Raw genomic sequence first — 16354 nt, forward strand, 5'->3', positions numbered from 1 at the left:
GAGATGGGGCCCTGTCAGTGCAGCTTAGGAATTCTGGGTGATATGAAATTTGTTGTGACAGATCCTGCAACGGCATGCAATAGCAGGGGGGACTATATTGGCTTACGTTTACATATCACTATGGGACAGGGAGAGAATTACCACAGCTCCTCCAGGAACTAAACACAGGGGGCGAGGGGTGATATGCTAGCGAGGCATCACCTCCTGGTGTGGTTTGCAGATCCTGCTCCCGAGCTGGGTTTCCCTGAGACTAGGAGAAGAAAGGACTTTTGGTATGACAGGATGAACTTGAGTTGACACAGAGCCTTCTGATCCAGCAAATGGACAGGACTGTCTGTCCGCGGGTGGAGGTCCAACCCTTGTAGAAGGGTTGGAAAGACTTTGACCAACTAGGGCCCCATAAGGTAAGGTGAGCATTTAGCACGTGTACGGGAACTCTTACTGGTGTTTGTTTTCTCTGTAATGCTTTCCCCTGAAGAAGAAGTGTGCTTGCTTAGAAAACCCTGGGTGGTAACTTCTGGCCATACACGGACCCTCGCTCTTGGAGAAAAAGCAACACTCAGGCACTGGCCTTCAAGCAGCCTGGCTTGCTGGGTGTATCGCAGTGGAAGATGATGCTGTGCAGCATGAAAACCCCCAGTCAGAAGGGGGACAGATGTGGGTCCCTGCCCAAGGGAGGTGATGGCTGAGTGTCAGGAACCTTAAGTGGGTGCCCTCAAGGGACCATGGAGGGGAAATAGGGGTGCAGTTACCCTGAAAGGGTGACAAATGTATCGTGAAATTACCGGGCCTTGGAAAGCCCGGAGATGCCCCAATGCTGACTGACAGGACTGCAGCAGGCGTACACCAGGGAAGGCTTAATGGTGATGACAGTGCTTTGACCATACAAAAGTTATGTGAAAAAGTGACGGAATTCTAGGGGGAAAGCAGTTTTATCCATCCTCGTTGAGGGGAGGGTTTTTTTGGAGCAGCAGAAAGTTACCAAAGAGACAGAACAAAGGAAGCCAAGTGTTGCAAGGGGAACATATAAAGAGAGCCCTACAGGGAGAGGAACTGTGGGGCAGGAGAGAAGAAGGGAGGAAGAAGACATCCAGCGATGTAACAGCCTGCATGTGGCAAGGAATCCCAAGGGAAGGGAGACCTAGAGAAGTGCAGTGCAGGTCGGAGGTTTGGTTTTTAAATGATCCGTCCTCTTGTGTTTTGTATGACGAGGTGAGAGAAGAATTGTTAGATTCTGGGAAAAGTGTCTCTATTTAAATGCTGCACAACTGCTATGTTCCTCTGGTCACCCTGAGGCGGAGTTCCAGGGGAGGGTGTGTGAGAGGACAGGCCAATCTGAACAGTCAGGACTAGGCCCAGGGGCTGAGCAGCAGGATCCGCTCTCAGGAAGGAGCGTTTGACTGCAGGTCTGCACCCCAAGATGGGGACAGTGGCTGGATGCTGCTCAGACTCCAGAGGCTTGGCTTCTCCTCCCAGCACTCCAGGGAGCACCTCATCGGATCTGTGACAAACAGCACTGGTCTCTGCTCTTTGCTTTCTGGCAGCCTGTGCTTCCTTTTATGTAAGCCTTGTGGTTCCTTTCTTGTGGGCTGGCGCTGGCAAGAGGGTGCATGTCACACTGGACACTGCAGGAGGTCACACAGCAGAGCGTTCTCATCCGAGACGCAGCATTCCACAGCGCCGGGGTCTCGCGTGGTGTGTTTCTCTTGGCCATGCCCTTGGTTAGCACAGTATCTCCAATGTCAAAGCTACCCCTGCAGTAATCGGGCTCAGCCGCTGGTGGGATTTCACAGATTAATAGGTTTTGAGTCCAGAAGGGACCATTGTAATAACCCAACTTGACCGCATAACACAGGTCATAGACCATCCCTGGATTAATTTCTGCTTTAGGTTTTAAAATTGCCAGTGATTGAGAATTCACCGCCACCAGTGGAAGAATTTACCCAGGGGTTAAAAGCGTGTGCTTTGTTTCCAGGTTGAATTTGTCTAGCTTCCACTTCCAGCCTGGGGATCTTCTTGTACCTTTGTCTGCTAGACTGAAGAGCCATCTATTATCCTCGTGTAGACACTTAGAGACCGGTCAAGTCACCCCTGAACCTTCTCTTTGATGAGCTGAATAGTTGTGATAAGGCAGGTTTTCTAACCCTTCAGTCATCCTTGTGGCTCCCCTCCCATTTATCAAAATCCCTCTTAAATTGCAGACACCCGACCTGGGCACAGAATTGCAGCAGCGGTTGCATCTGTGCCAAACGCAGAGGTAAAATCACCTCTCGCCTCCTACTCAAGAGTCCCCTGTTTATGCCTCCCCGGATCCATTTACCCTGTTTAGCCCCAGCCTTGCACTGGGAGCTCACATTCAGCTGATTCTCCACTAAGACCTCGAAGTCCTGTTCCGAATCCCTGCTTCCCAGGCTAGTGTGTCCCCCACCCTGGGGGTGTAGCTGACATTCTTTGTTCCTACATAGTCAAACACTAAGGCCCAGATCCTCTGAGGCCTCATGCACCATTGGCAGGTGGAAGGTGGAGCTTCCTGCCTGAAAGCTGGCTAGGTGGGGCTTGAGTACTGCAGTCCAAAAATCACCCACCTAGTGCTCTTGGTTCTGACCCACCCACTGGCAGGGCACCGCTAGCCAAAAACCAGAGCCCCTCGCAGAACCAATTTAGTTCAGATCAAAGTTCCCCTTTCATGGTTTTTTGCTCTCCTCGTTCAGCTGTTTCTCCCATGACTTCACTGTCCATCTCCTCCCTTCATCGGTGTCCCTTTGCAGTCTATGCTTAGGCCCGCCCTCCAGTACCTCCTTGACACATTAGCGCTGGCTGATTGCCTCTGTACAAATGACTTCCAAACCTAGCAGCTCACTCCTGCCCTCAGCCCATCAGGGCATGCTTGCTGCTCTGTCCTCTCATCCTGGATGACCCCCCTACTAAATTCTCATTTTTCTGCCATACTCCACCCCAGCCCTTCCTGTCACCCACATGCTAGCTGTTGCCAAATCCTCAGTTCTTCCTGTGCACCATCTTCCACGTCTACCCCACGAGTCCTGTTGCTGGAACCCTTTGCCGCGCCTGCATCCTCTCTGCGCCAGGGCTTCCTCACTTTACTCCTCTCCTGCCTGTTACCTACCTCCAGCCTGCCACTCTCTGACACCTGTCACTGACCACTTCACATGCCCTAGCAAGGCCAAGCTCAGCATCATCCTGTCAAGATCTTCCCTCGCACGGTTGGCTCAGGAGACTCGCAGGACCCTTATGCCCTTCAAAGGCTCCCACATAACCACTGTTTCCCTCTCCCACTTTCACACCTGAAACCCCACAGGGCACCTTCTGACATTCCTATTCCTCCCTACAGTCCCCTGTTGAAAGCCGAACACTGACTCTTCCTTTGTTATATAAAATCCTTGTCATGGTCACTTGCAGTATAAATTCAAGAGACTCTAGTACTGCCGCTCTGCAGCATGCTGGGGCCCACAGTGTTGCATCCCCATCCTTTATTCACCTTCATCCAGTAGCTAGGATCTAGTATTGCTCCTGGAGCTAAATTCAGGCTTTGGCTTGGTCAGGAGACTCCCCTGGGTGGAGCTCTGAGTCCTCGCAGATCTCAGCAGGGATCTGGGCTGTGTCTAGCTTTGCTGTACAGGCCATGCCTACCTAGGCTGCATTTGATTGTTTCCCCCAATGTATTAACTTGCAGATTTCCAAGTCTAATCTTATTCTCATTTTCTGCCCATCTTGCTCCTCACAAGAGCCCATTTGTTTTAATTTTGTCCTCCATGGCATTTACAATGCCTGTAAAATGAGTGTCATGTAAAAAAATGTTTTGGATGTACTCTAGTCCTGCCACTAGCTCCTTATGGGCCTGGTCCAAACCCCCCTGAACGATCACCCTCCCAACCAGCTCTTTAATTCCCTGCCCGTCCACGTGACATAACGAGGGAGTTTGATACTCCGTGTGCATGGGTAGAAAAGCAACCCCGAACCTGACTTGGAGAGAGACAGCGCTACTCATTCCTCAGGTGAGGTGCTCGTCCACAGTAGCAGTCGGTGTACAGAGAAGCGTGGGGGAATTCAACGCACACCATGGAAACGTTTCACAAAGACATTCCAAGGGTATGGTTGAAATGTGGTATGAAAGAAGTGCGCTCTTCCAAACTCCATCCTGAATAAGGACATGGAAGATGCTTAAATTAAGCAAGGTTAAAATGCCTGGAAAAGCGAGTGGCACTTGCACGTATCAGAGACAGATAATTAACGCTGATCTACAATTCCCTACATCTTATTTCAGAAGAGCATAAAATTTTGAATTTGAGAAAAATAATACTCATCACAAATAGATGGAAGTTTTATTTATATAAAATTCATTAAGAACATAAAAGATTGCATCTTAAAAAAAGATCTGTAGCTATGTACAGCAGTATTGCACAAGTAAAGTGGCAATTACCCTGTCAAAAATTCATCAGTGCAAACCACAAGTAAGCCAGGGAAATTGCAATAAAAATGCTACATATGCTGGGTCGTATGAAACAAGTTAGTGATTAATCAGTACATGATCAGTGCTGTGTTTGTTTGTACCTGATCAGGAGCTTTACTACAGTAATGAGTGGTCTTGAAACCAGGATGCAAAAGTTTACAAATCAAAGTAGAAAGTAGTTCTATAAATAACTTGCAGGGGCTTCTTGTTTAGGAGGTAACAGCCACTTCCTGCACTATGTAAACTGAGGATAAGGTGTTTAATATCCCAAAATAGGGTTATTATTAAGTTACCAGGAAGCACAATCAAGTTATCGAACTGAAATCTACAGCATAATTTTTAATTCTGGCAGCTGGATGAAGCAATGCAGCCAGATTCAGTAGGAGCACAGGGATGGTGAAATCTGAAGGCAGTGGAGAATGAGAAGGTGGGGAATTGGCACCTTGTATAGGTCTTGAAAAAGTGATTAACTGAGACTACTGCACTTCAGTTTAATAGTATGTTTGAATAAACTGCCCTTGACCCCTTGGGATAATAATGTTTTGCTTAGACTGATGAAGTTATTTGTAACAAATTAATGCTTTGAACTACACAGAGATTCTGGATGTGGCTTTGGTGTTTGGCCTACTTTGCACCTCCATGTCACATTTTACTTCAAATCTCTGCCTTTATGTACTGTGCTGAATCACTGAGTCCAGAAAGTTAAGAAAAGTGGCCAAAATGGGGGATTTAAATTGTGGATACAATTTTCAAAAGAGACTTTAGGCACACAGAAACCCAAGTCCCCTGGACTTTGTGACACTCTGACTTAGGTACTTCACACCCTCTTTTGAAACTGGGACTTAGGAGCCTAAGTCACTTAGGCACTTTTGAACATTTTACTCAGTAACTAAACATTATTGATTGCACTGAATTAGAAGACAGTGCTCTAAACTGATCAATCACTAATTCCATATATACCAGTAAAAATTCATTAAAAACTTTACAGAAACTTAAATAAGCAGAAAATAAATATACAACATTTCTACAAGTTACAGCATTATGGAACAGTAGAGTGCATTAATTACACAGAAAAAAGAATCTACAGTATTTACCAAGTTCAATTCTAAAAAAGACTTAGAAAAACAGTAATTTACTTTATATGCTGTACAAAACTTTACATGACATAGTAAGAAAAGAAACAAAACATTGCACACAGACATTTGGCTCAGATTATAAGAATAATATGATGCCCTAATCTAATAAATACTCAAATATTTACAATTATTGAAGGAGAAAAAGCATAATACCATATCATACAAGTTTGGTAAGAAAAATTTGAATCTGGTTTCTCCACAACCAAAGAAAATTCTTCATAAAGTAGTTTTGGCAGGGTAGAGTATGGATTATATGGAATTAAGAAATTCCTCCACTAACAACGTAGCAAAAGTATTAACTGTTTTTAATGTCATGTTGAGATTGAAGAAAAACTCAATAACCACCCACAAATCTAACCTGGGCAGAGAGGCTGCCAAGGCACAAAACCAGTTTTAAATGGTCAAAAACAATGGGATTAGTTTTAGTTATTTTTTTAAAATACATACTGTAAAAACATCTGCAGGAAACTTCTTGATAAACAAGAGTGCAGAGAAGTCCAAGTCACATGGTGCCAATATCTTGTTCTTTAATGTTCATATAATTCACAGAATTGTTTTTTAAATCATTTATTACGCTTATAGTAAGCTAGTCTGAAGCCGTGGTGGCAAACCTGTTGCACTACCAGGCTAGAGGTAAGTGTACAAAGAAAGCACCCAAGTCTCCAGGCACCGGGCCAGCAGACCCTTATGAAGAGGTGGGATGGAGAGGGAGAAAATATGTAGTCCTGATGCCAACTCTCCCAAGGGCACTATTGAAAAGAACTGAAATAAAGTGCTCCACTTGTAGAAGCGCGAATGTGCGTGCACACGCGCCAATTGTAGAAGCGTGTGTGTGTGAGTGAGTGTGAGTGTGTGCATGGGGAATTGTAAACAGAAATGTCTTTGGTGTGTTCGGAAAGGTACATATAAGTCCAAATTTCAGAACCAGCTCTACTCTGTTCATCATGACAACTAGTGGACAACGTGGCCTTCTGAGGAGGTTTCAAGACTCTTTATACCTGAAAGCATCTGATCAACTCTAACATCGTTCCAATAAGTGGCTAGGGCCCAATTCCGTGCAAAAGAGGACTGCAACCTCTAGCGTTGGAAAATCTGATTTTTGTCTAATCTGTTTAGTGGCTGTGTAACTCTGATGGGTGAGGAATGTTCAAAATGGAACAGAAGTAATACTCTCAGCCCCCTTCCATCTTATTCTCACTTCTAGCACCTGGTAGCAGTGAGAACTCGTTACTGAACATACATTTATACCCGCTCCGTTCACTACATGTAGGACCTTATGAATTCCCCACTCCCCTTTACACCTAGTACTTTGGTATGAGCCAAAGCCATGCTGTTATGGAAGTGATTATCTGCCATCAGCACTAAATTTCTGCTTGAAACTCCAGATACAATTTCAGTCACCAATATTTCTCTTAAAAAGTTAAAAAAAAAACCAAAAAAACCCACAAACCACTGCTTTGATAATTGAGGCCAACTCCTAGGACAAAGGTTTAGCCTACAGAGCTAACATGTGCTTTTATCCTCTGGATTCACTGCTCACGGGGGTGGATTAATGCAACTGGGCAACAGAGCCATGTTTAGAGGAGCCCTTCCACCTGCCCCAGAGGCACCAGTGGTCAGTGCATAGAGTACATATTATACAAATTTACTTGTCAAAACTAAAAAAAAGAAAAATACAATGGCACTCAGGATATGCTGATGAACATATTGCAACATTTTGAAAGTAGAGCTACCATATTTTTCTATGGTGCTGGTGAAACCAGAAATAAAATACGGCATTTTGAAGTAGACTGTAGCAAATAGAAACAAACTGAATCAAGCAAGCTCTCTGCATCACATACAAAAGGAAGCCAGATTCTGAAGACAATTCTGAAGCCAGATTGGGGTAAATTCTGCATTAATACACCGCACCATCTGAAGGAACTGTGCGCTCCCCAAAGCACCTGTCATGCAGTTTCCCATGGTGTAAAGGTACTATAAAACCAATATTAAAATTCAGTTTAAACCTAGATCTGTGGTTACAGTGCCCACGCAACAGGCTCGGGGGCAGCATTCAATATACACACTTAAAAGTTAAAAATAAAGTTTTTCTTTCTGTGAAGTCCTCTTGGCACTTCTTGGGTCAATGAAGTTGTTACAGAATGCATCACTTTGTTATGATCTAAATACCAGAAGTTTAGAAGTCATGCAATCCATGGTATTTGTGGTTTCACAGAATGATGCCTTCTGGAATAAATTCAGCGACCCAAGAAGTGGTAAAGGGAGTTCTGTAGAAGGAAGATCTAATTAAAGAAAAAGGTAAGTTAAAACTTTGGATGCCTCCCACAACCGAGTTAGTGAGTCACTCCTGTATAGCAATCTTGATTTAACTTCATTCTGTTTTTGGTTAATCTTTAAACAAGTCACAGAATGTCTGATTTATGAATACAGTTAGTGCCCTTATAATTTTATTATTTTAAATTATGTGGAAGTTTTGCTAGAACTTTCAAAATGGCCCAACTTTTGCTTCCAATGGATATTTATTCATTCACTTGTGGGATTTTTTGAACCACCACAACCAATTCAAATATTGTACTATTGCTCTCAAGATGGATGTAACTCAACTGTTAACGTTTGTTAGTTCCTTGCATCTCTCAGAATAGGTCTTAAGTACAAAGCCAGCTCTAGCAAAAATCCAACACATTAAAAAAACAGCAATACCAACTGGGTTTATCAACAGTCACAGTAAAATATTAAGTGAAGTTTAAAATAGTTTCTAAAGTTATGCAACCCTCCAACTTTGGGTAAGACTGCAGTGTCTCAGGAACTGTTTTACCCCACAAATATTTTATTGTTCTATTATCCCCAACCTTCAACATTCTATATTATATAATACACAAATGTATCCAGACTCATTAGATATAAATTTTTAGAAAGGCAACTTGGTATGGTTTTTGAAGCATAACACTTTCACAGTTAAGCTGCAAATTTCAGGTCATCTTTGAGATTCCTGCTGGTAGGGTGGAAGAGGTGGAAGTTTCAGGGGGAGTGCGCCAGTTGCACTTGGCTGCAGTTTAAAATCAGTCAGCAGGAAGTATGCTGTTTGTGTGACACACACACAGTTGAATTTAGGGTGATAAGTAGAGATTTGCAGGGTAATTGAAGTTCTGATGCAAATCCTTCCACCCTTCTTCAACCAGCTTCAATTCATGATTTTGCCGTTTTTCCATGAAAGGGGCTAAGAATGGAGGGAAAGCATGAATCTGACCCCTCCTTGCGGGGTGGGATAGACGACATCTGTACACAGTTATAACAAACTAAGGCAGCTCTGCAAGTTAGCTGGCTCAGTTAACTCCATTGCAGAATATATCAGATATTAGTCTACAGGTTTCCAGAAAACGGAGTATGAAAATCATTCAATAATGTTTGATCATCTTCTTTCCAAATCAGTCTTTTAAAAGTTCAAGAAAAACCAGCGTAAACACCACTCTCACATAAAGTCCTGCTTCACAAAGCTTTTATATATCCGTTTCCAAAATCCATCATGACGTGTTCACAGTGAATTCCCATTTAAAAACCCTCTGTCTTTTCATAGCAGACAAAATGAGACAGTCTATGTGCATATTTTTCACAAACACGGAGTCCTACTGCTCCTCCCAATGTATCTGGTGTCCTTTAGGAAAAGGAGGATTTGTTAGTTGCATATACAAGGTATGGAAAGGATACTACTGCTGCTTGGTTTTGCTGGATTCTGGTGACAACTGGACAATCTCAGAATGTCTCTCTCTGTATGTCTCCATTACTGCAGTCTCCAAATGAGGCGGATGATATAACGTAACAAGCGCAAAACAATTTGATGGTTTACTGCTGGATTATCCAAGAAACCCTGTAACAGAAAAGATGTTTATTTTTTCATTCCTGAAGTCTCCTTTCCAGAAGTACCTATGACCAGCTTACACACTAACCAATTGCGATGGAACATTTTGAAATTAATAGAATGATGCTGGATAATACCAACAGCAAAGAGAATAGATTTTTTTATTATTATTATTTTATTTTTTTAAGAGGAGCAAGGTAGTCATTTGATAGGTCATTGTTTCCTTTGGTAATTCAATAAATTCTTCCCAAACCATTGTAGGGATTTCAAAAGCAAGTTAATCATGGTTTAATAGAGAACTCAAAGAGGATACTGAGGTTAACAAGGTAACTGGGTCTTTTTGTTTGAAAACTGTGGTCAGATATAGCTTCCATTTTGCTAAGTGGGATACAGTGGAACATTAACTTTGCACCTGCAGTACCTATATCAGATGAAAGGGACTCCTCCTCCTCCTCACTATTTCAGGAACACGGTAAGAATGCATACATTAATTTAGAACAGTGGTCCCCAAACTGGGGAGCACAGAGGAACATTTGGGAGGGTGGGGTGCAGCAGGGTCTGGGTCAGCCCCCAGAGGGAGAGCAACCCAGCCCTAGCTCTCGGCCCCCAACCTCGCTCCCAGCCCTGTTCCTGGTGGGGCGCAGACAGATTTCATTAAGGGTAAGGGGAACGTGACATAAGAAGTTTGGGGACCACTGACTTTAGAACCACAGCAACGATCATTATATTTAAACTTGTTACATGTTTAATACACTGACACTGAATTGATTCTAAGATTGGCTACATATAAAAAAATAGCATGTAATTTATGCGATTTGGTACAGATGAAACAAAAAAATTGGGAAAAACCAACAACAAGGTATTCTCAGAGTATAATTGTGCCACAGTCCAAATAGCTGACTCTGAAAAATGTTTCAGATTCCCAACGGGTAAAATCTAGTAGCTGTAATTTAAGAAAACCAGTGATTTGGTGTAATTCACGCAAAGAAGCTAAATAAAGCTAAGGGCAATCTGTGCCAGAACTAATGAACTAGTGAACCTCCAATTGTTCTCAAGTGACCACCTGTGTAAACACTGTTTGGTCAACACTCAGGTCTATGTAACATGTAGAGACATCTAAAAACAACTCTGCTCTTTTCAGCTGAAAGGGGAAAATGTAAAATAGGGGAAAAAAATTATAAACTGCACGTTTGTTATACAGTAGAACCTCAGAGTTACGAGGAACACCTCGGGAATGGAGGTTGTTTGTAACTCTGAAATGTCTAATTCTGAACAAAACATTCTGGTTGTTCTTTCAAAAGTTTACATTGACTTAATACAGCTGAACATTGACTCAAGGCAGCTTTGAAACTTAACTATGCAGAAGAAAAATGTTCCTTTTCACCATCTCAATTTAAACAAAACAAGCACAGAAACGGTTTTCTTACCTTGTCACATTTTTTTTTTAAACTCTCTCTTTGTTTCAGTAGTTTCTGTTTAACACAGTACCGTGCTGATTTTTTTTGCATCTCTGCTGCTGCCACCTGACTGCGTACTCCTGGTTCCGAATGAGCTGCGTGGTTGACTGGCCAGTTTGTAATTCTGAGGTTCTACTGGGTTACGTTTTGACGACATTGAACTATTGGCAAGTTTTACACGTGGCAAATCGGGAAAGCAAGCAGCTGATGTGATACGAATGAAATAGCTGGCATGGAACACGAACACAAAAACACACACGCTGCCAGATTGGTTGTCTCACTTCTGTTACGTATGACCACAATTTGGAAGACATTGTTCCAGGGTGACTAAACATATAGAAAAATACAACACACAAACCAACTCTCTCAATAAAATCAGATTAATTGCTTCATTGTTAGGAACTGAAAACTGTGCTAGTGATTTCCTTATTAATAACAACAATCATAATATCTGCACAGGAAGTCAAAAATGCTGTGAAAGGACACAGGCATGGCCTTTTAAAATGAAAACTTCCCCCTCTCTCTGCCTGACAGGCAGGGTAAGTAACTGTTTGGCTGGAAGCCTCTGGCCAGTTACGATCAGCACTGGTTTGCGACAGGTTAACGGTAATTATTCACACAAGGCAGTCAGCATCTCCCCAGACAGAGAAGAAACTCTGCAGCAGCTGGTGCAGTTTTCTCCAAGCTGTTACCCTGGCTCTCGAGAACTTGCCTGACATAATGGAATTGCGATAAGGCCAGGGCATTTCCTCTCTGTATCTCCGTAACAAGATGGGAGGAAAGCATTTTTCTGTATGCAATGCCTGCAGAGACACTTAACCACAACATGTGTTCTTTTACACACAGAATTGATTTTGCTCCAGTTTCAATACTGACTTGTCATAAGTTTACTGAAATAAACTTAAGGTTTTATTTTCAATTGGGTCAATAAATACAAGTCAGTTTCTTAACATCTGCTCAAAAGAAAGAGTAAGTTTCCTAGAATACAGCCTAGTGAATTGACCCCCATGGAACAGGAAGTTGAATATCTGGACTGTTAACTAGAACTGGCAAATGCCAAACAGGGCTTGTGTTTGTCTGTTATTAACAGAGGATATGTTTGAAGTTTATCTGTAAAGGAAAAATGCTTAGATCTGTGTCCTATCTTCTTATGATTTATAAAGAAGGCCGTTGGTGAAACCTGCTTAATTTGGAGAGGAAATTAGTTTTGTTCAAACTGTCCAGTTTTGTTCTTTGAGTGAAACAGGTATCAAAACTTAACCAAAAGTTTAATCTAACTATCCCACCCCAATACCATGCCTCTTAAAGTAAGGGCTGAATAAGCTTTCAATCTATTTCTGGGTCCTCAAGACATGAGCAAGACAGAGAAGACAAAACCCAATTTTTGAAGTATTTCAAAGGCAAAACAAAACATTTGCATGAAATAAAACTTTTAAACAGGCACAGACCTATTTTATTTCCTTCTCATCAGGCCACCCGTAAGGACAAGATTACATAAAGCCATCGGGATCATTCAGCCCCGGTTGTGCTGCAACAGCGGTGTCTCAGCTATGGGAGAGACCGTAGGCCTCTCTGTAGACAAGCTGAGGTAACACATTCAGGTTCATTTGGTTAGTGGTGGAGGAAAAGTTTTAGATGTAGGGATCACCCAGCACTCCCTGCCAGAGGAATTACTGGTTTTAAAAGCCAGCGTGTGGGAAGACTTAAGGAGGAAAATAAAAGCATCAAGAAGTGGGAAGCAGGCACACAGGAGGAAATAGGACTGGGTGTCTGACAGGCAACTTTATCTTTACTACAGGGTTTTGTCACCGGGGATAACTGTACTGTTGGCCTCTTCTGCCAATCCCAGTGTAAGAAAGTAAGTTCCAACACCAACAGCAGAAACATGAGACACACCCAGAATATAAGTAAATTGTAGTGGACTGCAAAATAATTAAAGTGTATCAAGTAATAAGGCTGAGTAAGACGGAAATATTGTGAGTAAAGAAAGTTATAATTCAGCCAAGGGAAATGTGTGTAAACAAAGAAGAAACACCTGCTAGCTATGACCACATCCCACAGAGAGGAGAAACAGGTGACCCTCTTCTCTTTAACCAGTTTACTTTGGACAGATGTCAACTACGGAAGCCACTACCAGTGAACTGTTTTAGGACAGAACTCACTCCAATGGCTCTCTCAGTTGGCTGACGTTGCTATAGGGTAAGGTTTCTAACATTAAACCCAAGTACGAATGGCCAAAATGCAGACATTTTACCGAAAATCTTTATCAGGGTGGGGAGATCACCCAATGCAGTTCTAACTTGAAATGACACTGGGAGAGGGAGTTCCACAGATTTAAAAGTTAGTTGGGTGCAACGGAAGGGGGGAGGGGTGTTCTGCATCTTAATCCCAAAGAAGGTAGCAGGGGCTGGAGAAGGAAGGGACCCATAGGGGGTTGGCATGTTCAAGGGAACAAGAATGATGGAGAAGAGAGACTGGTAGCAAAGGGACTGTGATGGATGGGGTGAGAGGAGGTCAGAGGCAGTAACTCAGCAGTGAAAGGGTTCAATCCCACTTACATGCATATGCACCCTATCAGCATAACCAGAATAATAATAATCCTTAGAAAATGCAGTTTTCCAAGGAGTCAATCTACCTTAATCTAACTGACATGAAATAATTAGCCAGGCAAGAGTCTGGAATTTCATTCCACTTATGCCAAAATACCCAAATGAAAACAATCCACAGGAGTTCAATCCAGGGAAGCAGGTGTGTAGGAAACAAACACAGACCTTGACAGCAAGCTGCTCCTTCAAAGACATTGTTACAACGTTTAGCTATGCATTCTGCTCAGTTTCCAGGTATGAATGATGAGGTGAACCATCTCCACATCCACCACTGGAAACAGCATTCGCAGTCACTGCTAAGCTATGGCGCTCTCTCAGATGGTCTACAAGCAATGTCTGACCTTACAGACCACATGAGCAGCAATACCTAGGCACAGGAACAGTGGCTGCTGTAAGAGGATTCCTACAGAGAGGAGTGACCTGTCATTTTTTAAAAGTTATTATGCCAATGCCTTTCATTCCTTGTTCTGTTCTTTAACATGCAGTCATTTACAGCTGGTCAAATCACAATCTATTGCTCTCCTAGGCTAAGCAAAGTAACATGCTGGCAAACAGGACATCATGCTGAAGCCGACATCATTGCAGGATTCCCAACTTTTGTTCATGAGCTCATGCAATAGAACATTTAGGGTGGCAGATATCCAACTACTGGGGGAGGGGCTGGGGGAGAAAAGTTAACGATATAGAAGGAAAAACATCAGGAGAATGGATAGTCAGAAATTTAAGCACAGGCCTGTAGCAAAGAGGAGGCATTGGGAGGGATTTCCTTCCTACTGGGTCGAGCAATATTAACAGCAATGAACAAGTCATACTGAAGTGAACCTGCTGGCTCATCACTGGATACTTCCTCCCACCCCAAATGAGATGGTGGAAATGGAACTAACCAGCAGAGGCCACTGTGTTATCCAGTCTAACATCAGCTACTGCAGAACTCCAAAATCCCTACAGACCAGGAAAAAGGAAGTACAATCCTGATGTCAGAAGCAATCAGACTTGGGTGGGAAGCCCCAACTTACGCAAGAGCAGGAACAGCAGGCTGGAAGCAGTGGCAAGGCCAGACAGCCTGAGAGCTGGGAATGAAAAGCTGAGACACAGACAGGGAAGCAGCACGTTGCTGACTGAGGACACAGAGCAGCAAGTTGCAAGTAGAGGCATGGGACAAATGCTCATGTGGAGTGGACAGCATAGCTGGGTCCCAGTGAGATATGGACAGGAGGACAGAACTCTGGCTGAGGAATGGTATTTAGGCCTGAGGGCCCAATTACCTTTTATATCCTTCTGTTGGACTACCCTTACGGCTTGAGTCTGTTGGGTTGATCTTTTACAGAAACTGTTGATGTCACTGTCAAACTATTAGCATATTTCTAAGGTTAAAATAATCAGGCTAAATACAGTAAGAAAGGGCAGGGGGAGGGGGCATAAGACTACTTTTAAAAAGTCCAGTCCAAGACATCGTTAAGAGATTTGTAGGAAATGCATAGACTTGACTCAGCTATGCTCTATTTTGATCCTATTCTACACTGGATGCTCATATCTGCTTTTTACTGTCACTGACTTTCCAGTGGCACCCTAAGCTCATGTGACTCAGATTGTGGGAAGCCTTATGTCTTTATATCATGAGCTGTACAGGACCTAACAAAGATGAACAAAAAATGTAAGTCATAACTATCTCTTTTGAAGCAACTAGGGTTTAGTACTATCCTCTTTCCACGGAATTCTGAATTGCTTCTATCGCAAGCCATGATATAGAAAAGAGTGAGCAACATACATGACTGTATTCACCAGATCTCATCTCAGCTATAGTAATGTGAAGGGAGCAGGGCAAGGGCTTGGGGAAAGAGGCGGGGCGGGGGGGTTTGTCCCAGAACCTGCACCCCCCTAGGTGCAGCCCTGGGTGCAACTCCCAGTTGCCTTATACCAGTGGCTCTCAACCTTTCCAGATTATTGTACCCATTTCAGGAATCTGATTTGTCTTCCCAATCCCCAAGTTACACCTCACTTAAGATCTACTTGCTTATAAAATCAGACATAAAAATACAAGTGTCACTGCACACTATTACTGAAAAATTGCTGTGTCTCATATTTTACCATGTAATTATAAAATAAATCAATTGGAATATAAATATCGTACTTACATTTCAGTGCACAGCAGTGTCGAGCAGTATAAACAAAGCAGCGTCTGTATGGAATTTTAGTTTGTACTGACTTAGATAATGCTTTTTATGTAGCTTGTTGTAAAACAGGCAAATCTCTAGATGAGTTGATGTGCCCCCTGGAAGACGTATGACTAACCTCAGAGGTATGCGTACCCCTGGTTGAGAACCACTGCCTTATAGAACATGCATTCTCTCTCTCTCTCTCTCCTGGAATCAGTACACAAGAAAAAATATCACACAAGATCCCTTCATATATTTTAGCCCCGTGAGGCTCCAGTCTGTGCCTAGGGCCCCAGGCAACAGAGTAAAAGAACAATAATTTGTATTAATTTACAGCAGTATAAAAGAAGGTGCCTCTTTAGCACAGAGTACCTGACAGCAATCACAAACACACACAACCACATTTCAGCTGAAACTAACAGAACCTAACCAACAGCGCCCCCCCCCAAAAAAAAACTTATGAGAGAACTCCCTACCCCCCGCTCCCCACCTCAGTCCCATTCAGTCGATGGAGAAGCTTCCCATAACACACTGAGGCTATGTCTACACTTGCAGAGTTTTTGTGCTGTCAGTTACACCAGCGATAGGGAACCGGTAAAAAAAAAGTGCTGGTTTGTGTGCTCACTCACTTCCACAGGCCTCAGATTGTGATCACATTCGCAGCACTTCCATCGC

At 43.0% G+C, this 16354-nt stretch overlaps 1 protein-coding gene across 1 annotated transcript in view; it reads right to left on the reverse strand.

Annotated features, from left to right (window-relative positions):
- Window positions 1-4339: 4339 nt before the first annotated feature.
- The window catches only part of BCL2L11 (BCL2 like 11), a 50966-nt gene continuing 38951 nt past the window's right edge, over window positions 4340-16354 (reverse strand). The window contains 1 exon segment of the mRNA XM_084622563.1: window positions 4340-9469. Coding sequence (XP_084478689.1) covers window positions 9383-9469 — 87 coding nt within the window. The 3' untranslated portion in view covers window positions 4340-9382.

The sequence above is a fragment of the Lepidochelys olivacea genome (assembly GCF_965140295.1).
Source record: "Lepidochelys olivacea isolate rLepOli2 genome assembly, chromosome: 3".
Taxonomy (NCBI): Eukaryota; Metazoa; Chordata; order Testudines; family Cheloniidae; genus Lepidochelys; species Lepidochelys olivacea.